Source organism: Hippoglossus stenolepis, chromosome 12 (genome assembly GCF_022539355.2).
Source record: "Hippoglossus stenolepis isolate QCI-W04-F060 chromosome 12, HSTE1.2, whole genome shotgun sequence".
In the NCBI taxonomy this organism is placed as follows: domain Eukaryota; kingdom Metazoa; phylum Chordata; class Actinopteri; order Pleuronectiformes; family Pleuronectidae; genus Hippoglossus; species Hippoglossus stenolepis.
In genome coordinates, this window is record NC_061494.1 from 4,072,448 (window position 1) to 4,094,629 (window position 22,182).

At 41.7% G+C, this 22,182-nt stretch overlaps 2 protein-coding genes across 4 annotated transcripts in view; one reads left to right on the forward strand and one right to left on the reverse strand.

Annotated features, from left to right (window-relative positions):
• Positions 1–6,347, forward strand: part of xpo1b (exportin 1 (CRM1 homolog, yeast) b) — a 28,321-nt gene extending 21,974 nt beyond the window's left edge. For both annotated transcript variants that reach the window (XM_035172121.2, XM_035172120.2), the window contains 6 exons: positions 164–358; positions 2,420–2,588; positions 2,948–3,082; positions 3,210–3,369; positions 3,602–3,698; positions 4,848–6,347. In XM_035172121.2, coding sequence (XP_035028012.1) covers positions 164–358; positions 2,420–2,588; positions 2,948–3,082; positions 3,210–3,369; positions 3,602–3,698; positions 4,848–4,994 — 903 coding nt within the window. In that variant the 3' untranslated portion in view covers positions 4,995–6,347. The remainder of the gene's footprint in view (positions 1–163; positions 359–2,419; positions 2,589–2,947; positions 3,083–3,209; positions 3,370–3,601; positions 3,699–4,847) is intronic.
• A 2,098-nt stretch (positions 6,348–8,445) lies between these two features.
• Positions 8,446–21,375, reverse strand: sanbr (SANT and BTB domain regulator of CSR). Of its 2 annotated transcripts, XM_035173513.2 has the most exons (21): positions 20,678–21,374; positions 18,568–18,719; positions 18,291–18,462; positions 17,989–18,088; positions 17,512–17,750; positions 17,224–17,282; positions 16,686–16,846; positions 15,384–15,470; positions 15,176–15,286; positions 14,877–15,000; positions 14,498–14,650; positions 13,553–13,695; positions 13,353–13,449; positions 13,210–13,242; positions 12,930–13,029; positions 11,920–12,005; positions 10,974–11,002; positions 10,731–10,804; positions 9,666–9,754; positions 9,286–9,368; positions 8,446–9,196 (listed from the first exon to the last, which is right to left on the reverse strand). In XM_035173513.2, exons 2-21 carry the CDS (start codon positions 18,715–18,717, stop codon positions 9,160–9,162), a joined length of 2,127 nt encoding a protein of 708 aa, XP_035029404.1. In that variant the 5' UTR covers positions 18,718–18,719; positions 20,678–21,374; the 3' UTR covers positions 8,446–9,159. The 2 variants fall into 2 exon arrangements, with proteins under 2 accessions (XP_035029404.1, XP_035029405.1); XM_035173514.2 differs by lacking the exon at positions 13,210–13,242 and having other exon boundaries at positions 20,678–21,375.
• Positions 21,376–22,182: the final 807 nt, after the last annotated feature.

Here is a 22,182-nt window from a genome sequence, read left to right on the forward strand (position 1 = left end):
TGTTTCTGCCCTCAGCTTTGTCTTTATCTGCATAATAATTCATGTTCAGTCTCTGTGTAATACACTGAGAAGCCACAACTAAAACCGCTAACTGGTTTTAATATTGTAGCACATCAGGGTCTAACATCTTGATCCATGTTGATCTCTCCTGTCATTCTTCCAGGTCGGGGAAAACTTTGTTCCACCACTGCTTGACGCCGTCCTCATCGACTACCAGCGAAATGTCCCCGCCGCCCGAGAACCTGAAGTCCTCAGCACCATGGCAACCATTGTGAACAAGCTGGGGGGACACATCACCGGCGAGATCCCCCAGATCTTTGATGCCGTCTTTGAGTGCACCCTAAACATGATCAACAAGGTGAGACTGTTAAGTATTTGCCATTGATTAGCACTAGTTTGAATACAATTTTAGATAGAGATAACAGTAGGTGTTTTCTTAGTCATCAAAAAAACTAAATTTTAGAAAAAGGATGTCGGTTGACACGGACATTACAATACAGGAACTGGGACTTTCATGTTGTAACAGTTACATTGTATGGGTGTGTGTATTTCATATATACTGTATATTAAATATGAGTTTTTAGTGTAATACATTTAGTTCATATTGTAGTATCAAAGTATAGGTCAGTTACTCAGAACACTTAATTTCATGGAGTACTGCAGCTCAGTCGTCCTCGGCTGGAGGGTTTGATTTCATATTCCAACAAGAAGCCAGATGTGATCCCACATGATTGGATGACACAAAAAACAGGAAAAATAGGTGAAAAACAATGAAAAACTGTCAGTCGTTTAGACTTTTGAACCTTTATCTCTGAAACCAGAAAGCAGACTTCAGACAGTTCCTTCTTGGCTAAACAGGACACAGTCGAGTGTCACATCCCTGAGCGTCTGAGAGGGGGAGTGAGTTGAGTCAGTTTGTGATAGTTACACCATTGGTCGACTGGCTGCATTTTGGGAGTTGTCCCATATGACGTTGTTCTGCCAAAATGAACAGTTTCTGTTAATGGACTCTTTCAGTGACTATTCTTTTCCTCAAAAAAGCACCTTGGGACAAATCTAGTGAATTTTGACAAAACGAGAGCCACAGCTCAGAGTGGCGGAGCAGCAGTTTGTTACCCAGATGGAGGCTGCACACTATGTGACAGAGAAAAGCTGATTTTAGACAGGCACTGAACTTTTCTACACATAACTAAAAGGAGCTGCGTGAACCTGTGTGATGTCTGATTGAGCTGGTGAGCAAACAGATAAAGGACAGAAACCACCTGACACTCAGTGGAATGCAAATATAATGTGACAATGTCATCAATATGTTAATTACCATATGGCAGTTCCATAACTGTTTTCAAATGATCCTGGGACATTGAACAGACACAGTTAAGCTAAGTACTAGGTTTTAACTTGGTCTCATGTCATGGCTTAATTGATAAATAATCAACAGTTCAGGGATGGGTTACATCAAATTTTAACCGTGTAACAAAGTAGTGATCTGAACCTCCTGAAGGTGTGTGTGTGTGTGTGTGTGTGTGTGTGTGTGTGTGTGTGTGTGTGTGTGTGTGTGTGTGTGTGTGTGTGTGTGTGTGTGTGTGTGTGTGTGTGTGTGTGTGTGTGTGTGTGTGTGTGTGTGTGTGTGTGTGTGTGTGTGTGTGTGTGTGTGTGTGTGTGTGTGTTAATCCAACCTTGAAACTATTGTGTAAAAGTACAAATAAATACAAAATAAAATGTACTTAAGTAAAAATACAAGTACCACAATAACTTTTCTACTTGAGTAAAAGTACTTGCTTTTAATATATTTAAAGGTTCAGTGTGTAGAATTTGGTGACATCTAGTGGTGAAGTTGCATGTTGCAGCTGATTACCCCTCACCCCACCCTCCCCTTCCAAACATGAAAGAGAAACTGTGGTAGCCTTCAGTTGTCATAAAAACTCAAAAGGAGTTTAGTTTGTCCCGTCTGGACTACGGTGATGCAGCTGCTGCAGGAGGCGTGGTCTAATGTTACCTGCCTGCTCAGATTGGATCAGTGGACCAATCCCCCTCTCATTATTGATTCCTTTGGAATATAGAAAACTTTTTGAACATGTAATGCAATGCTTTGTAAAAATGTAGTTGTGTAGAAATACAGCTATTTGCTGATACATGTAGTGCAGTAAAAGTACCTGAAAATAATCTACTTAAGTAAAGTACAGAGACGTGTGCTCATACAGTAATGAAGTAAATGTACTTTGTTACATCCCACCACTGCTGAAAAGCCACATTAACTCATGGTGCTGATTATTCTGTATGGAATAAAAGATCCACACTCACTGATGCAGCTGTGGTCTCTAAACACCTCTGCAGGCCTAATAACAATGTTTAAACTAGACCTCTTGAACTATATAGAAGGCGAGAACATATTGAAACACGTGTTGTGTGTTTCCACCAGAACTTCGAGGAGTATCCAGAGCACAGGACCCACTTCTTCTACCTGCTCCAAGCTGTCAACTCTCACTGCTTCCCTGCATTCCTCGCCATCCCCCCGGCCCAGTTCAAACTGGTGCTGGACTCCATCATCTGGGCCTTCAAACACACCATGAGGAACGTGGCGGACACCGGTAAGACTGAAAACACACAACCATTTCACTTAAGAGACAACAGCAACAGTATAAATAGTCACCGCTGTAAACACCACCCTGGGTTCTGTGTTTTCTCATGTCATGAGGACAGAGTGTGTCAGACCTGGGATAATCTTCAAACAGTGAAAACTCGGTGGCTCACTTTATCTGTTTAAAAGGCAGAAATGTGACACTGCAGGTGCACGGTGATCCTTTACCTCAGCATTGTTCAGAGGGCTCATATTAAGATCTCAAATCAGGCTCCTGGACCCACACTAATGTACAGGTGTAACGGTCCTGTGGTGAGGAAGAAATGTAAAGAATGCTGACCTAAGGATGCGTTCATGTTTCTCATCCAGGTCTGCAGATTCTCTACACGTTGCTGCAGAACGTAGCCCAGGAGGAAGCAGCCGCTCAGAGTTTCTACCAGACGTACTTCTGTGACATCCTGCAACACATCTTCTCTGTGGTCACGGACACGTCGCACACTGCCGGTGAGTTCACAGCACAGATGAGGGGACACCCGGGGCCCCCAGGACCTGATATTAACACCCTTAGAAAGATAACACAATTGGAAGTCTCTGAAGTAAATGTGTGGGTGCTGTTGTGTGTATCCTGCAGGCCTGACCATGCACGCGTCCATCCTGGCCTACATGTTCAACCTGGTGGAGGAGGGGAAGATCACAACGGGGCTGAACCCTGCCAACCCCACCAACAACCAGGTTTTCATCCAAGAGTACGTGGCCAACCTGCTCAAGACCGCTTTCCCTCATCTACAAGAGTGAGTACACACACACACACACACACACACACACACACACACACACACACACACACACACACACACACACACACACACACACACACACACACACACACACACACACACACACACACACACACACACACACACACACACACACACACACACACACACACACACACACACACACACACACACACACACACACTGCTGTAGGTAAATCCTCACTGTGTCTGTGTTTGTGTTTCAGTGCTCAGGTGAAGGTGTTTGTGACCGGGCTGTTCAGCTTAAACCAGGACATTCCTGCCTTCAAGGAGCACCTCAGGGACTTCTTAGTCCAGATAAAGGTGAGGTTGTTAGAGTCATGTACAACTTTCAGTTCACACTATTTCAACTAGGTGTCATGATAATGAGTTTGAATAGAAAAACCGTAGTTTTTTTTCCACTTAGGTACAGTATAAATACATCCTTGTATCTGTATTCTGTTTGTTTATTAACGTGAATCTAACCAAGCTCAGTCTACGACTGCTCAGCCTTTGTCTCTTCTCAAAGAGGTTATCGGTGACTACATAGTTTACTGGTTAGCTGCTGTTTCCAGAAATAACATTTTCCTCCATGGCCAGGTTCCCTTCTAAATATATGGGAGGTTTGTGGCTGCTGTGCCAGTTTATTGTTGGAATAAATCTATGTATGACACAGTGATGTGATAAGCCACTGAAGGACATGTAGACTCTTTCTTGTCTGCTGATGGCGCCACTTTTCAGCTGTCCGGATCAAAGAAAGATCATTTTATGTGCCGCTTTATTTGTGTTGATCATTTCAAAATAAAGATATTTTCAGATGGAATCAGGATTGAAGCGAAAACACTTAAAGGCCATTTTCTGCTGGTCACAAACCCACTAACATCTCACCTTTGTCTGCAATTGGAATGAATACAATCGACATCCACTCCCAGGTCAAATGACTTTGAGGTAGACACGTTTTTTATCGGCTCCTGCTTCAATGAGCAGTGATGAAACATGAAACCCGTGCTAATTTGGCAAGGCGGCGAGGTGAGAGAGCGTTCATGACGTCGAACATGACACACCGATGGAAAAAAACGAAAGGCAAACTTGTACTGGCAACGGGAAAGGAGTCAATCGCCTTTTAAAGCGAGTTTTCCTGCCTTTAAAAACCTGTGTTTACCTGCTAATTTTGTTGTAAAATAGGTATAATTCTCAACAACTTTATTTATTATGACACAAAATATGAGTTAAACATTTACTTTCTCTACTTTCTGTTTCTCAAAGTAAATAGATTTATGTGATGTCACATTGAGCTTTATATTTCTGACATTTTTCTTAAACTAATCAATTGACCATAAAATGAATCAGCAGATGAATGATCACAAAAGGATCATTAGTCGTTTCCCCAGTCAGGATCATACAGTAGGATGTGTGGATGGATGGAGGTGAAGTTTGACTGAAGCCTTTCTTTCTCCTCCGCTGTTCTTCCAGGAGTTTGCGGGCGAGGACACCTCAGACCTGTTTCTGGAGGAGAGGGAGGCGTCGCTGCGTCAGGCTCAGGAGGAGAAACACAAGATCCAGATGTCGGTGCCGGGCATCCTCAACCCTCACGAGATCCCAGAGGAGATGTGTGACTGAGCAGCAGCTCAACCAAACTGTACAGTACTCCAGACAACCAACAAACAAAAACAAACAAATAAACCCTGACCACAGCAAACACAACAAAACCCAAGAGAGGCACTTGAGTGTGGTGGGAGGCCACTCCCCCTCTGCAGAGCGGGGCCGTCCCACTGGATGTTTGTTGACCAAAACGATGCCAATAACGTGTAAATGAAACCGCGTCACCCTGTGGCCCTTTTTACATAATCTGCATTTTTCTATGGGAACCTTTTGTGTGAGCTCTTTCCAGAAGCATCAATCTGAGCTTATGTTTCGTTGCTCTCCGTTCCATCTGACCTGCATGATGAGGTTGTAACGATTAGGACACGTTTACGATCTGTCTTTTTTTTTTTTATTTCTCGTTCTGTTCCCTTCACCTTCCTCGTTCTTTTTCTCAGCTCTTCCTCCCCCCTCATATATTTGTTTATATATAAATATATTATATATACAGTCTGAGCCGGGTTTTTGTGAGGACACCATATGTGTCACGTCGGCATAGAGGCTTCTAGACCTTTGGCGAGACAGACAGGAAGTGGCTCTTTTGGAGGCACACACGCCGCTTATTTGGTGCCCCACGGCATTGTGGGAGAATGTGAATCTAACAGATTATGAATGAAGGCTGAGAGATGCTGAATCATATTTCAGCATCTGTGGCTCCCGAGTTCTGCTTCACCTTAAAAAAGTGTTTGGCTGCTGCCGGCAGGAGTTTTTTTTTGTTGTTGTTTTTAGGGAAAGCAAAACCGAATATGTGCATATCATCCCAATTGTATAGCATCTTTACTACCATGGGAAATTTTTTTCCTTTTATTCTATTATTTCTTTTTTGTTGTGGGTGTGTGCGTGTGTGCTGTCGCCTAGTCGACATCAGCGTTTTGTTTTCCTCTAAGAGGATTGTTGCTCATTTGTGAGCCTTCATTAATGGGATGTTTTACGGACGTGGCAGAGGTATTTATGGGTTCTTGGTTGGTTGCATCTTTATAACAACTCCTGTTTAACTCAGATGGCTTTCAAGATTTTGAATTGTACTAATTTAGATTGTTTACCATGCAGTAGTGCTTCAAGACACTACCTTTAGAGCAAAATGAAAAATAAAACTGGGTTTACATTTAATTTTGTATTTTTGCATTTTTTTTTCATTTGTACCTGTTTGCGTTCTGTCCAAATAAACAAAAGGCTTTTTGTCCACAGAGCAAATGAAATGCCAACGAGTTTAATTAGGAAAAGAATGTATAAATCCAAATAAGTACCCGATCTCTTATGGCAAATTTCCCTTCTCGAGGTGTTACATTTGTTGTGAGCTTTTTGAACTGATTAAAGTTGAGAATTTTATAACCCTGCCTCTGCTCAGATTTCTTTATTTCACGACAGGGACACATATTTTATCACCATTTGTTTCATCACTTCTTCATAAATGTACTGAGATGTACATTTAAATGCTAACAAAAAAAAGATAAATAATCCTGAATATTTAATCAACTGTCCAAACTAGGCAGAAGCTCAAACTAATGTTCAGGTTACACTTGAGTGTTGCGTGAAATGAAGCTCAGACCCTTCAGTCTGAATACATCTGAAGCAGATGAAGTGATAATGTGTTGGCACAATCCTGGGATGTGGAAAAAAAATACTATTGTGAAAAAAAAGTTTAAATGTCACATTTGATGGACCCATCTGTGTTAAGAGTAGTGACTGACTTGTGTGAGCTGCCAGAGTGTTGCATCCTGGGAGTGTTGGTCTGGTTTCTCCTTATGAACAGACACACTTTTCTGCACAACCTCTCCAAAGACTGAGCTCCGATTATTACACTGGGTTTATGAGCTAAAAGAAAAAGAATTTGCCTGTAGCTAAAACTGATTCCAAGGCAAAACTTCACCGGTTCATCTGCACAAGGCATTTTGTAATGTTAGAAGTCTGATATTTGAGTGTATTCTCAACATTTGTACTTAATTTCAATGTCGAAAAATGTTATCCTCAGTAAACAAAGTAAAAAAATCTCTTAATTAGTTAGATTTTAGTATTGACATTTTTACGTTATTCTTAAAATGAAAATAAAACCCTCTTAAGCCTGGCCCTGTATATAAGTAACAAGTATAAGTAAAAGTAATATAATACTGAAGTTGAATCATCAGTATTATGAGAATTGGTTATGAATTGTTTGTGACATAAGACAGCATGTTGCCATCAAAAATAAACTTTCTGGTTTAAACAAGTAAATATGAAATAACATCTATGTACAGTTTGTCTCTGTGTAAATCACAGATGTGGATCTAGACTCACCTGGACAGCTGTGACCTGAACTCCAACACACCTCACACACACTGTCGTCCCTTGGTACACACAGTGTTCCCGCAGCATCCGACTGCTTCCGCTCAGACACGTTTGGCTGCGGCTGGTGAAGTGTAAGGCGAGCCGGCCACTAATCCCTGTTAACTTACTGGTATTACAGTGAAGGTTATGATGATGCTTTTCCAGTGAAAGTTGAAACACTCGTCTGACACCAGTCCAACAACCTGTCGGCTCTGATGCAACCAGAGAGGAAGCTGCTGGACCTGAACAGATATCTGCTGTCAGACTCTAAACTCCACATTAACTCCTGTTATTAGGACGTTGGTTGATTTTTCTTTTGCAAATCTCAGATGTGGGTTTCTTTGTTAGTTTTGTTTCCGGAGGCCTTTTCTTCTTCTGCAGTGGAGGGAGGGGGTTTTGTGGTTATTAGCAGTAAAACCACTTTGTGCATGGGCTGCCTGTGGTCTTGTGTGGACTCAGCATCTCTCTCTCCTGCTGCATTACTGCTGCATATGTCGGCTTTGATGCTGCATATCTAACCATCTCTCTGGGACCATAATTCAGTCCGGCTGTACTGTAACTGGACCCCTCCCTCCCTTCCTGACCCAGATCCAGAGATCCTCAGCCATTCTCGGCATCCGCTGTCGAGGAGAAGAGGGAACAGCTGGGGGAGCCCCCACCTGCCCACCAGAGGAAAAAAAGCCCGCTCTCTCCACACTCTACACCCCGTTATGCCCCGCTCTGTGTGTGCTCTGTGGGCAGGAGCGGTTATTAATACCCCTGTGAGTAAGTTAGACAGGAAGAGCCAGGTTAACACACCCACTGATCGGAGGCTATCAAACAGAGAGGGTGGTTGACCCTCTACCCAGGGGCACATACCAACCCTCTGCACAGGACTTTCACACTTTCTACAAACTGCACTTGTTCTTTTAGTCTCATGCACAAGAATAAAAAAGAGAAACTAAAGCGACACAGTTAGCGAAGAGTAAAATCACCCCGATGAAAAGTGTGTGATATCACCTGGTTGTTAGCCGAAAGCAGAGGGGACAGTTTGTGGTCTAACTGGGGCAAAGTTAACTTTCGAGGTCCCAGCGTCCCCCCGGAGGTGATATACTGCCACCAAGTGGACAACGAGCAGAAAATGAAGGTCAGTGTCATTCATGTTTTATTGGTCCCGGTGTCATACAGAACACTCACATTCCAGAACAGATGCAGGTGACTACACATCTCTCGATAAGAACTGGGAGTTAAAACATTTGTTAGTAATTGTAGCATCAGTCGAATCCAGACGTCTGCGCTTCGCCACATTAGACAATGAGAATTAGTGCAGAGTTAAATGTACTGACTGATGTGCTGTGATGAGCAGAAACAAGCTGAGCTGTCTGTGCTGTCACAGATCTGAGGTCGGATCTTTTCGTATCGTCTTTTACTCTCAAAGCTTCACAGGCTCTAAACAATTCGGATCTAAACAGTTCAACTTCATAAACCAGCTTTTCTCATGTTGAACCTGCACTTCACTGGCTCCAAATGAAAAAGAAATCCTGAAGAAGCACTGAGGTCGTCAACGTGCTTTTCCTAAGAGCTGAGCTAGATCCAGAGTTCTCCTTGTTTTTCCAAGGCTGGTCACAGCTGCACAAATACACAGCGAGCTGAGTGATAGAGGACGCAGTTAATGGTGATCCATACATAGTCACCTGAGATAAGCAGAGAGGGAGGGGGTCCACAGTTATAAGAGGTGGCCGTGCTGGAGGGGGCTGCCGGTAGGAAGTTACTTTCCTCCTCACAGGAAGATCTCGCCTCTTCCTCGTTTCTTCTGATCTGTCTTTTCATCAGCTCAGAGGCCTTCTTCCCATCACGTCCTTTACGTTGTCCGGATCTGAGCGTAGCGAGTTTTAGATCTGAAGAGGCAGAAGAAGATGTGGTCAGATTATGACAAACAAGATGTACACATGTGGTTGTGTGTGTGTGTGTGTGTGTGTGTGTTAACCTGGGTGTCTTCTCTGAACTCTGTCTGGCTTGAGATGTACTCTTAAACTGCCCTTCCAATCTGGAGTAGGTTCCCCCTGCAGGCTGCAATAACACACACACAAACAGGCACACAGTCCAAAAACAATCCAACTTCAGGCAGCTGCAACAACTAGAACAACTGTGCTGACAACAACAACCTCATGCTGTGAATAAATCCTGGTCACATTTCCTGCAGCAGTGTGATTCTACACATGTGATCACTTGCCATACATACCGTATCTATCAGCAGACACACACACACACACACACACACACACACACACACACACACACACACACACACACACACACACACACACACACACACACACACACACACACACACACACACACACACACCTCTTTAGTGTCCTTAGATCTGCTCTGCTCCTGGTCTCCAAACCTGGTCTTCGTCAGGTGGCCGATGATCTCCACCATGCGACGCTGGTCTGGTTCATAAAGACGATAAAACAGTGAAGAGAAGAACTAAACAGTTTACATTCATGTCTTATTCATCTCTAAATATTTAGTGAAGACTTTCAGGGAACATAATAAAAGGTACTTAGTGCATTTTGTCGTTATCTACAAAACAGTGTGTTGTGAAGTCACAGTGACCTTAACCTTTGACCTTGACAATATAGTCAAAGATATGATCAAGATAAAAATGTTCATGTCAGTTGACATCGATAATCATCACGATAAATGTCCCATTATTATATTTTTAAGTTAAAAGTTCCTGAGTGAAGCTTGACAAACACTTGATAAACAACAAAACATTTTACAAATCTGAGGTCAATCAATTATATGTTATAACTCCTCACAGTGCTTACACAATGCTTAAGTATTATATCTATATATAATGAACCTGTGTTTTATTGCTATTGATGAAAATTGCATTGTGATAATTATTGATTGAATTTTGAATTATTGAATACGTTTCTATCTCCACAATGATTGTTTCCAAAAGTCTGTTTCTGTCCAGACTAAAACACAACCCTGGAATTTTCTGAATAGAAGTCGGCCAGCAGTTTCTCCAAAGATCACAAGTGATGTGCTCTAAAACTGAAATATTCATGTAAATGTTTGTGCCAGATGTAATGAAATTCCCAACTCACATTCCTGATAAATTCACAAAACCTAACGTCACAGTGAACACAGAGACCACAGAGATCAAAGGGAGTGAAGGTTTATGTTTGATGGGACTTCCCACTGTGTTCCTGACATGTTTATGACAAATACTGTTTATTTGGCCACATACATGTTTTGTGAGGTAACAGTGACTTTGACCACAACTGGACAGTTGTAAATGTCATAATAAAATAATCAAGTAGGACTCATTCTGCTAAGAATAGATAATACATACTTGACATGCCTAAAAATATAGAAGTATTAATAACATTGACTTCCTGTGGACGCCTCCTTTACCTTCTTCTCTCTGAGCGTCCTGGTTGTAGCGCATGGAGCGAGAGCTGTCCCACTTACTTTTCTGAACGCTCACTCTGCAAAACACACACCACAGGCACCAGCGTCAGGCCCGGCTCATTCAAACGGCCAACACGAGCACTGAGAAGCAGCACTAACAGCGTCAGGCACGTAATTACTGCAGCAGATACACAAGTGTGTGAGAGGAATGTGTGTGAGGATGATGGTGTTTGCAGATGAACTCACACGAATGGTGTGTTGTCCCTCGTCTGTGACTGAGAGGGAAGAAAAACAGAAGAGTTCAGGATTTCAGACATTAAAGCGTAAACTACTGTTCCAGCTGCTCCGTGTTGTTTGAGCAGGAATAAACAAGAAGAAGTTAAAATGCAGTTCATGGTTGAATTTGTCAACTGTGTCACTTTAGGCAGATGTTTTAGAGCAGTCATGCATAAATATTAGAGACAACTGTGAGTTCAAATTCTTTCAAGATGAATTATTTAGCTTGAATTAACTTCATGTATATTGTACGATGGGCCACTTAAAGGGAAAATAAATAAAGTCACAATATTATAAAAATAAAGTTGTAAATTTGCGTTAGTAAAGTGTTACTATTACAGGAATAAAGTTGTACATTTGCGAGAGGAATATGCAGCATTTTGTTAAGTTATACTTTAGTTTAAGTTTCACAAATAACTAAATACATACATATTATAAGTATCAGGACTTTACTGTGCAAGAAACCAGTGGTCACATGGGCAGGACATGAGATTGGTTCAAGATTTGGGATCCAGAAGGAGTGAAACTCTGTTGAGCACAAATTCTCCTTGCTGCTTATTTCCTTAAAATATTCTTTATTCATAGAATATTATGCCTTTTTCTCATTAAATCAGAACTTCATTCTTGTAATATTACAAATTTTCTTCTCGAAATCTCAGAATATTTGTTTCTTCATATGGCCCTGATACTCCGTAGTAATATTGTATATCTAACTTCATATCAAATATAAGTGACTATACTGTGAAAACCAAGTTCTATATCAATATTGTTCCATAATTGACACACCCTGTTACAGAACTTTTTCTGTGCAGCTTCCTGACACTGAATTAAAGACCAAACACGTCCAGGTTTCCCTCTGCAGGGTTTTACTCCACTGAGGAGTGTGGACTGAATATTAATGAAATCACTGACTCACTTTCTCTGGTTTGTCTTTGCGTTGGAAGTTGGGAGAGGACATTTGTTTCTTCAGAGGTCTGTGGGCCTTCTTTGCCTTCTTAGCAGCTGGAGAGAGAGAAACCAAACATATATCAACAGCATCTGACGCCACCTGCTGGACAAACACAGCAACTGTTATATTTTCCAGTCTTAAAAATGCAAAGACTGCAACAATGAAATGATAAAATGCAGAGTGAGAGTGGAGCAGTGATGAAGTGCTATAAACAGTTTAATCATTTAAACTACAACAAGTCAATGGAACCAAAATTCATTGAAACACCAACAAACATGACATTTGTGATGAGGCGAGGGGGATTACTCCCATGTATGACATGACAGTATATTTGTGATAGGAAAAAAAAATTAAAAAAATAGCGAGACAAACAATTATCCTTTTTTTTTACCCATTGCTACCCATTTAGATATTTTTGTCAAACTAACACTTTAACTGCTGATGAGGAGAAGTGAAGTCAAAGTTGTGATTTTTAAATTCTTAAATGGTTAAACAGAAAGTTAAATATGAATAATATTAGTTGTAACTATAAGTTATGATTCTAGTCATTCTAGTATAGAGTAAAATACCAAAAGAAAAGCTTGTCTGTATTTCATCTATCATAAAATCAATTAATACTTATTTTGACTGCTGATCAAAATCAATTAAAAAGAGTAGTTGAACTAACCATAAACACACACACACACATATTATACTATAAGTTGATGTTATTATCAGGGAGAATATATTATCTTAGCATGAAGCTTTGTGAAGAATGAGACGACAAAAACTGATTTGTTTCATTTGTCTAAAGTAAAAGTTTCATCTGGAGTCTTATCTTCACATCTGCACTAAAGTGTTGAGGGAATACACCAACAAAAATAGTTCCTGTTTGCTTGGACAAATGCTAAGCTAACCACGTCCTATATAAAATGATCTCTTAACTTTAAAATAAAACTTCTGTGTGGCATCAGGATAAAAGTACACTGTTATTTCACCTTGTTTCTTGGACAGCTCCTCTTCATCCCCCACCTCATCTTCAGTGACCTCTGACCCCGTGGTGTACTCCTCGTCCTCTGACAGAAGAGACTGGTGCCTCTGAGAGGTCACACACATTACCACTCAGTTGCTTGATGAATCTGACATTAGCCGACATTTTGACTGATCTAACAAAAGATCTCAGTAAAAGCCCCATCTACAGTTCCCTTCTAACAAAATGAACAATCCCAGGTTAGAAGCAGACACTGTGTAATGAAGGGAATGAGGGAAAAGTCCTACCAGCTGCAGACTCCAGTTTTTCAAGAGGGAAAACTGGTAAGAAAGAGAAAGTAGCTGAGGTCAGAGGGAGGAAAAGAGCCGAGGCAGAGACACAAAGGTGAACAGATGAAAAGCATCAGACGGACAGAGAGAGGGGGACTTACAGTGCTGCCGTCTCCTCTCAGAGGTCCGAGGAGTGTTGGCTCCAAGAGAACATCACAGTCCTGAACCTTCTCTGCACTGGACGGACTCTCCTCAGTACTGACACACACACACACATCATCAGAGGACTGCATTGCCCTCTCACAACAACGCTGCTTTAAAACAATTACACACTGGGAGAAAAAGAAGAATTGTTGCTCACCCATCTACCGGTGGTGTGTTGGACACACACACTGCGTCTCTGTGCAGCAGCAGGTCATTGAGGACTCTGGTCTGAGCTGAGGTCACCTCATCACAGTTCTCTTCATCAGGTAGGTTCACTATGTGGTCTCGCATCTTACAGCCCTGCAAACACAGACACACACATATGATGCAGCATATGATGATTTCCTCCGTTTACAAGAATCCTACACAGCAAAGGCAGCAGCAGGTTGAAGCAGCACTAGAAAACTTCCACGTTCATGGTTTATGTCAAAGTAACTGAGTGTCCTCCTCTTTGCCACTCGTACAGACATTTGCAGCTGGAATGTGCAGCAGACTGCAAGTCAAGTTTTCAAATGTAACTGGTCACAGCTTGGACGCTGACTGCAGACGTGAATAAATGAGCAGCAAGAAAACAAAAGTTCAAATGACGGTTATATTAAACACTGACAGGGCAGCCATTACTGAGTCCACCTGTTTTACTAATCATATGATGGAGCCTGCAAAAAGCACGTGGGTTGATTTGTTGGTCAAGCAAATATTCTACTAACAAAGTAGATTTATTTTATGAATAAAAGCCATTCTAAAGGTTTTCATCAAACATTAGTAACTTGGCAACATCTACCTAATAGTTCCAGAAATCTCTGTCAGTCTGTAGCTCGCATAACTCAACACTGTTCAACTTGATGGCTTCACGCTCGGCATGAATGGGTCCAGTGAAGTGCAGTGTCAACTGTTGGGCAATTTGCAATTGTGATAAAATTTGAACAAACAGGTGAACAGCTCTTAGTGCAGCAGCATCAGGGATCTTCTGCTGCACATCACTTTTACAAAATCACAAAGAAACCTGTGACCAGCATCACCACAGGCCAAGCTAACGGCACATTCCAAACAGGCCCGTTTGGAATGGGCACTGTATTAGTTTCCATTGAATTGTGGTCCATACCTTGGGAATTCCAGTGGGGTCGAAGCGGAGAACCCTCTGGTTGCAGCAGGGATAAATTCCTGCACCATGCAAGCCTTTCTCAGCACCAGGGCCAGGGTACAGCACACTGTCTTGGTGGTACTTGCAGTGGGTCAGCTCTGCACAGACAAACAACTACACACACACACACACACACACAACACACAACACACAAAATGTACATGATAAATATGTCAGATTCATAGAATAAATCTCAAATTTTCTCCTTGAGCATGTTCTTGATTTATATCAGAGTCACACTCTTAAATTCCTCATTTGATCATTTGAACACACACACACACACACACACACACACACACACACACACACACACACACACACACACACACACACACTACACCTGTTGGCACCGGGAGCAGGTGAGGTAGTTGATTGTACCCCAGATTCTCCAGTAAACCAGGACCCAGGACTTGAGCTCCTCATATAGTCCACTGATGTAATCATGCACGTCCCAACTCTTCTGTCTGCAAATACACACACACACACACACACACACACACACACACACACACACACACACACACACACACACACACACACACACACACACACACACACACACACACACACACACACAATTACATGAATCATGTCCTCATACATGTGAAGCGGAGTCATAATGAACGAGTGCTACTATACCTTGTGTGGGTATAGATGATTTCTCCTTGAGCGTCGATGTTGATTTTCCCTGGAACACAACAAATCTTCCTCTCTGTGTCTTTGGTCAGCATCTTCACACACAAACCACACCTGGGATCCAACACACGTACGACAGACAATAACAGTCAAACGAATTAAGGTAACAGACTGAAGGAAACGTGAGGAAACCAAGAAGCTTCCTGCTCACCTGTAGAGGGTCGAGGCGTTGCCCGGTGAATCTCTGCTCTGATAGCTGGGATCGAAGAGACGCTCAATTTTCTTCTGGAACAACTTGCTTTTAAGGTGAAAGGAAATAAAGAGAAAAAACAATCAAATATTGTTTGCTATTGCACTGTAATGCAGAGGACAAATATAGAACTATATTTAATTCCCACACAGTGCTGTTGTATCACCTACTCGGTGCCATTCAGATGCTGCGAGAAATGGCTGTTGATCACCGTTCAATCAAATACACTCTGAACCGGAGCAGACGGTAATAAGAATAATTCATCTAACATCAGTGCAGGACAGTTTCCACACACTGTCGACTGATCACATATACACCACTTCAACCAATTTACTGAAACATGTTTTTTCTGTTTATTGTTTTTTTCTTTACGTTTTAATACCACAAACAAAAACTGCTTCAAAATAGCAAAGTTTCAAGAGTGAGTCACTTCTAATTCCATGATTAAAGCTACAGGAATAAATATTCATACATATAATTTGTAATTTTTTTAATATTATATTTCTGTACAGAGTGAGTTCTATCATCAGTGTGACATTGAGTATCTTCACACCGTTGTATTGGTACTTTTACTGCAGTAAAAACTGTGAATACATTTTTCCACAACAGATTCTCCTGACAGATGGCTGTATACATACATATATATATACAGTATATATACATATATTTACCTCTGGAGGTTATTTTTTCACCCCAGTCTGTGCGTTTGTTTGTTTATTTGTTTATCAGCAGGACTACGATAAAAACTACTTAACGAATTTCCACGAAACTTAGTGGGAGCATTGGTCATGGTTCAAGAAAGAACCCTTTCAATGTTGGCAAAGATCTGGATCAGGGGGCAGTCCAGGATTTTTATTTTTCACTTTCTTTAACATTGCAAGATAGAAAGTGTCTTTTAACATTTTAACAAATGTCCCAGAGAATAATCTTGTTAAAATAAATTCAAGCATAATTAGGGGACCGATATCTATGATGGTGTGAAATGTGGTGCAGCTTGATTGAATTTATCGGGACTATTGGCCCTTGGCAAAGCTACGTGCTCTACAGAGTGCCATTCTTGTTCCAATACTAATTCCCCACTCTCCAATTTTCTGCATAACATGACTAAGTGGTGATTGTTTTTTGAAACAACGGAATCAACTCAGGAAGGATAGTTGTGATATTATGCTTTTGAGTCATTTCTCTGTTTGTTTTCCTCACGGAGCTCAGCCACACACTCTCTCCACACACTGACTGAACACTGTGTTGGTTGTTTACACTCACCTCTTGAACTTGTCCTTTTTGTCCCTGATGTCGTCCGCCTCGTTGTGGCTGAAGAACTCGGCGATGCGTGTGGCCAGGTTGCTGTTGATGCAGTTCATGTTGCAGGGTGTAGCCACGATGGCGCTCATGTATTTGTAGCAGTACTGGATACATTCGTCCACCTAAGCAATAAAAAAGGTAAACCGCTTTTACAAGAGCCTTCGACTTGGACTGTAACATTCATATGATCCCACCTTCACAAACACATTAAACAACACTGCTACAGTTTTAGCTCCTCTACTAGAACTTAAACTCCTGGAGGCAAAAGAAAATCTACACTAACACTAACATCCATGCAACATCAACTATCTATGGGTCTCTTGTTTTTCCTGTTTCAGGAGAAGTTATAAGATGCAAAACATCCAATTATTTGTATTATAAATATAAATGTAAATATGAAAAAGAGAAATTTTACAAGAACAATTCTGTGCAGTGCATCTGAAAAACAAGGGGCCCGAAGGACAACGACACAGTTGGCATCAAGCGTCACAACACTTACTAACGTATCCATCTTCAAGAACTCGGAGGAGATCAGGATTGAGATCACATTGCTGGGCTCTGTAATGGACAAACACCACATGACCAACCAAGCAAACCCCACAACCGACAAACAACACAGAACACACAGCCAGTGGCCCAGCAAACACACACACCACATGACCAACCAAGAAATCAAGCACCATCCACTGATTCACACCAACAGGTGCTGAGAGTGACAGCTCAGGCGTTGCCATGAGGAATAACGTTGTGTCTGATGTGGTTTTACAGTTTTTCTGGGGAAGTTTACCGAGCCGGGGTTTGTCCCTGTTCCCCTCTCCTGCGGAGTTCCTCCTGACGTAGTTCATGAGCCAGTCGAAGATCTGCACGTCACAGTGCACTGAGATGTCCACCTCCTCCCATCTCTGGGCGTCCACAGACAAGTACTCAGCGAAGTAACGCATCTCTTTAACGAGAAGATCTCTGGGACACGTGAAGTCCTGCTTCAGGTTCTTAGTCTCATCACACACGTGGATGACCATATTGGGACTGTGGGAAGAAAAGTTTGCATCTATTTTTTGCAATACAGTCAGTCATTAAAGCATTCTACTAAATAAAACTATGTAAACCTGCAAACTTTTTAAATCCTATTTTCAAGTGGACAGGGGGTGAGTTTCACTTTAAGCAGATCTGTATGTTTGAGCGATCCACACTTTTATCTAGGTTAGCTGGCCTCACTGCTCTGGAGAGCAGCACCTTGTAAGGACTAAGAGTTACTACCACTTACTCTCTTGGCTTCTGAGGTCGGTCGTCCTCATCTACTGACACTCGTTTCTCTTTCTTCTCCACACCCCCCCCATTCCTTCCTGAGAGTGTCGATTTAGAGCCTGGACGTCAAAAAAGAGAAAACCATCAATAACACAGCTACTGACATACATTTTAACCAAGTGAATTATATTCAATAAACTTAAATTATTCCTAAGATGACACTAAACTGTAAGAGCAGAAAAGAAAATAAGTGTCAAGAACAGAAACTAAAGAATGTTTTTTTTTTTTTAATCTGTATTGCTCAGGCTGTCACTGACCAACCTGTAACTTTGCTGCTGCTCTGGCTGTCTCCTGAGTCGACCGTCTCCCCAGTGTCCAGCAGGATAGACAGGCCATTTGAAGGGGAGGTGCCTCCCTCTGTCAGAGTATTACATTGGTTGTCGACATGAGGAAACCCCCCTGTGTTCTTCAGCTCCTCAAATCGACGGGCACACTGCAAGATCACAGCAATGTCAACATTTGTGTTACTAACCTTGTGTTACTAAGTCATGGGATAATTGGTGAATGGATGGAAACAGTCACCCGACGTTGACGTTACCTCCTTGGGAGTGAATCCTGGGACCAGCTTGGCGACGTTGTCCCAGTTTATGGGCTGGGGTACTCCCCACATAGAGCCCAGCACCATGTCCAAAACCAGGACGTTGTTGTCATAGGGGAAGTTGTTGTTGTCCGAGCAGTAGCGGCTCATCTCTACAGAGACAGAGATAAGAAACAAGTGGCAGTGAGTCTACAATGAACAACCCTCACATCCAAATCAGCCTGGAAATGATTGGTTGGCTGATCTGAATGAACTATCTTGTTAATTGTTTCATTCATTTCAAGCAAGACTGATGCACAGTCTGAATATCTTTTGGTCTGTGGACTGTTTGAAAACAAAGGGGTTAGAAAGTCATGATGAACCTTTTGTCTCCATTTTCTGAATTTCTTTTTAGCTCAGACGAGAAATTGTTGGATTGAGAAAATAATCACCATATAATCGATAATTAAAATAAAGGGTGAGATGCAATTCTTATCCAAATTATTCATGATTGTATTTTCGTACAGGACCACCCCTACCTCAAGTGAGGTGTGGTACGTAAGCAGTGGCAGCCATAATATTTAATTATTCTTACGGCACTATTCACAGGGTGTTGCATCGATACTGATTCATGCAACACGACTTTGAATGCAGACAGTGGAGGGGACTCACTTTTACTTTCACTTCAGCCAGCTTCCATAAAGTTAAATATCCATACGACTTTGACCTTCAAATGGTAAATTAACACAACGTATTTAAATATTACAAAAACAAACTCAGATTAATCTAAACTACATAAATTACAGCTCGTCTACAATGCAGAAGCCATACTTCTCACCAAATCTACTGAAAGAGAGCATATCCCTCCGACTTTAGCTTCTCTTTACTGGCTTCTAGTCAATTAAAAGATTTAATTGTTGAATTTTAAGGCGATCAGGCCTGTTCTGTCAGGGCTCCCTCTCTTTGGAACAATCACCTTGAGGAGATCTGTCTGGTAAACTCTTTAACTCTTTTGAATCTCTCTTAAAGACACATTTTGTCATTTCTCCTGGCTCTGATCTGACTATTTTCATCATTTTATCTAGCTTTTACCATTTTCTCGTTTGGGAAACTTTTTTCTATTCTATTTTTGTATTTGTGACATAATGGTGTGTGATCTTCTAATAGCTTTTTTATCGTTTCCTGTTGTGTTGCCCTCAATTGTTTATTTTGAACTTGTAAAGCAGCTTGTTACTGTTTTGTGTTGGAGATTTCTGAGGAATAAGGAGCAAAGTCCACACAGGTCTTTCTGGGATTTAATGCGGCACCTGCAGATGAACTCACAACACATCACGTGCATGAGATGTGAAAACAAAACAATATTTTGGTGGTGACAAGCAATTCAGGACATCTTGCCTTGTCCTTGGATGTGCAGTGAAGTGCTGGCTCTTACACAAGTGTGTCATGCAGAAGATAGTAAAGAATCCTGTGCCGGATGAAAAGACCATTTACTGTTTCATATAAGGAATAATAAATAATTAAATAAAATCAGGCTTAGGACTTAGAATTTCTTATACTGCGGCAGTGAGGGTACAGCGGTCGTCCTCTAACCAGCAGGTATATGGTTCGATCCCAGTCTTTCCCATCTGCATCCTGAGGCAAGACACTGAACCCTGAATTGCCCCTCATAGAAAAAGTGCTGCCCATAGATGCACAGTATGAATGAATGGGTGAAGGACAATAACCTGCAGTGTAAACAATTTTCATCAAGACAAGAGAAGCAATATATAAATACAGAGAAATAATCTCTCCACTGTATATTCACTGGTTTTGTCTATTCACTGGTTCTGTCTGGTGACCCACTGCTGAGTAACGCATCACTAGAAGTCAAAGTACTGATAATTGTCAGTGCCATGACATCCTGATGGCTCAGTGCTGTCAGACTGGACATACGATGAGTCACATCATTTATAACATCTGCACATTTGCGGGTGCACGTGTATCACGCACATCCAGCGGTGGTGAAGGGGCAGGCCGAGCCCCTCTTGTCCTCCTGCTCCATCAACATCTGCTGCTGGCGGGTCACATAACAACCAGCTGCTTCTCTCCACACCCCTCACTCAGACACACGGAGGACATGTTGTTCACTCACTTGTCGTCACAGTCCGTCCTCCCCCGTCGTGTGGTTCTCGGTCCTAGGCTTCAGCGGCTGTCATGTCGGTGTGTGAGGTTGATGCTGCGGTCCTCTCCTCCTCTACCGGCTCTCTGCCTCCATTGCTAGCTAACTTTGCGGGACAGCATCTGCTGCCTTCGAGGACTCCTCGTAAAACTCCCGATCTCCAGCCCACAGCGTGCGTCACGACTGTTGCTGTTAAAGTTGCTCAGTTGTTTCTGTGCTGCTGTTTCACCCAAATAATAACTATGTAATAATAACCGCCATAAACTATGTAATCCCTAATGTCTCAGAGGAGAGAATTTTTGCAAGAATAAAATAGTTATACGGTAAGATATTTAAGAAACAGTGGAAATAGACTGAAGTCTCTTATCAATATTTAATGAACATATTCAAAATTCAGCCTCAAATAGACTAACGCAGCTGTACAAATCCCGACAGTCCTTGAAGGCAGCATTAGCTCCAGCTATCATCTAAGCTAAAGTAGGAAGTGTCACACATTTTAAACTCGGTAGAAAAAGACGCGTGTGGTCCACAGCTGTTCTGTGAACATACAAACTTAGTGAACGAGTCCTGGAATAGAAACGAATAAACTCTTGAATAAATGCGCAGTCGGATCTGCAGCGGTGACTCGTCCCTGTTGTCGCACTGCAGCAGGTTCAGGCGTCCTGTTGCTTAGAGACAGAGGTCGTAAACCTGCTGTTTGTGCAGGAGATCCTCCTTAAGACCTTTAAAAGTGTCACATGAGAACAAAATATCATCGTTTCATATGAATTAAACTACTACTACTACTTATAGTAATATTAATACCTCTATTTCTAACAACAATAATGATAAGGACAATAATAATAATTCTGCACTGAATCCTCCTTAGAACTTTGAAAGTGTGACATTTAGATCTGCATCAAGTTGCACATTCTCCTAAATATCAGTCCCCTAACCGTGAATGTTTTTTCATCAAGAGCCATTCATTTTTCTTTGAGAAATCAACGGAAATGGTTTTGAAATGCAAAAGAACATTGAAATAGAAAAATGCCCTCATGATGTTAAAGAAAGTGAAACTAATTCCTGGACCTGCACCAAAATGAAATGGGTCTTCCCTGACTCATACCACATCTTTCCACCAAGTTTCATGGAAATCTGCACAGTAGTATTTGTGTAATTTTGCTAACTAGACAAGACATAAAATAATTAGGGCCTGAGCACCTCCGGTGGGAGGCCCTATTGTATTTCGAAGGATTTGTATTTCCCTTTTGGGGCTTTTTCAGGGCCTAGACATGCTCAAATTGTTACCAAAGTTTGCAGGGAATTCAAAACCCCAAAAAGTAATTGTATTCTGGAGTAATTTGAAATGGGCGTGGAAAAATGGCTCAACAGCGCCATCTATGGAAAAGCCCCTCAGTTAGCTTTCACCAATCTTCACAAAAATCGTAGCCCAGGTGTATCATGACCAGACAAACAAAAAAGGTCAAAGGTGCAATGGG